Below are 420 nucleotides of genomic sequence, written 5' to 3'. Positions count from 1 at the left end.
CTCTCTCTCTCTCTCTCTCTCTCTCTCTCTCTCTCTCTCTCTCTCAAACACCAGAGCATCCTCTCCCACAGAAATGGAGAGACTTGTGCCAGCCCACAGGCACCCTCACCCATCAGCTTGTCTGCCCTCCCTTGGGCTCCAACTCCAGCCCTGATCACCCACCTCAGCACCACGGTGAGGGCTGGGAGCTGGGCTACCCCTTTTATTGCCGCCGTCAAGGTCAGCGGAGGAGAGCTATGTCAGCAATCTCCACGTGTCACAGCCCCCCCGGCCTGGCCACAGGACACAAAAGGCAAATTCCCTTTTATCTCCACCAGCACGGCCCCTGGGCTATTTTTACCTCCTATTGTCAGGGGATCACAAAAGCAGAGAGAGACACTCACTCCACTCAGAGGTTGAGACTCAGACCGACAGGGACAG

General features: G+C 56.9%; 1 protein-coding gene across 1 annotated transcript in view; it reads right to left on the bottom strand.

Annotated features, from left to right (window-relative positions):
* LOC102977467 (myosin-7B) overlaps positions 1–156 on the bottom strand; it is a gene marked incomplete at its 3' end in the record, with an annotated part of 20,811 nt that extends 20,655 nt beyond the window's left edge. Inside the window, exon 1 of the mRNA XM_028486377.2 lies at positions 110–156. Within this exon, the coding sequence (XP_028342178.2) occupies positions 110–113 (4 nt within the window). The remainder of the gene's footprint in view (positions 1–109) is intronic.
* Positions 157–420: the final 264 nt, after the last annotated feature.

The sequence above is a fragment of the Physeter macrocephalus genome, unplaced genomic scaffold (assembly GCF_002837175.3).
Source record: "Physeter macrocephalus isolate SW-GA unplaced genomic scaffold, ASM283717v5 random_881, whole genome shotgun sequence".
NCBI lineage: Eukaryota > Metazoa > Chordata > Mammalia > Artiodactyla > Physeteridae > Physeter > Physeter macrocephalus.
The sequence above is the reverse complement of the archived record's forward strand: the minus strand, read 5'-3'. Positions and strand labels throughout refer to the sequence as shown.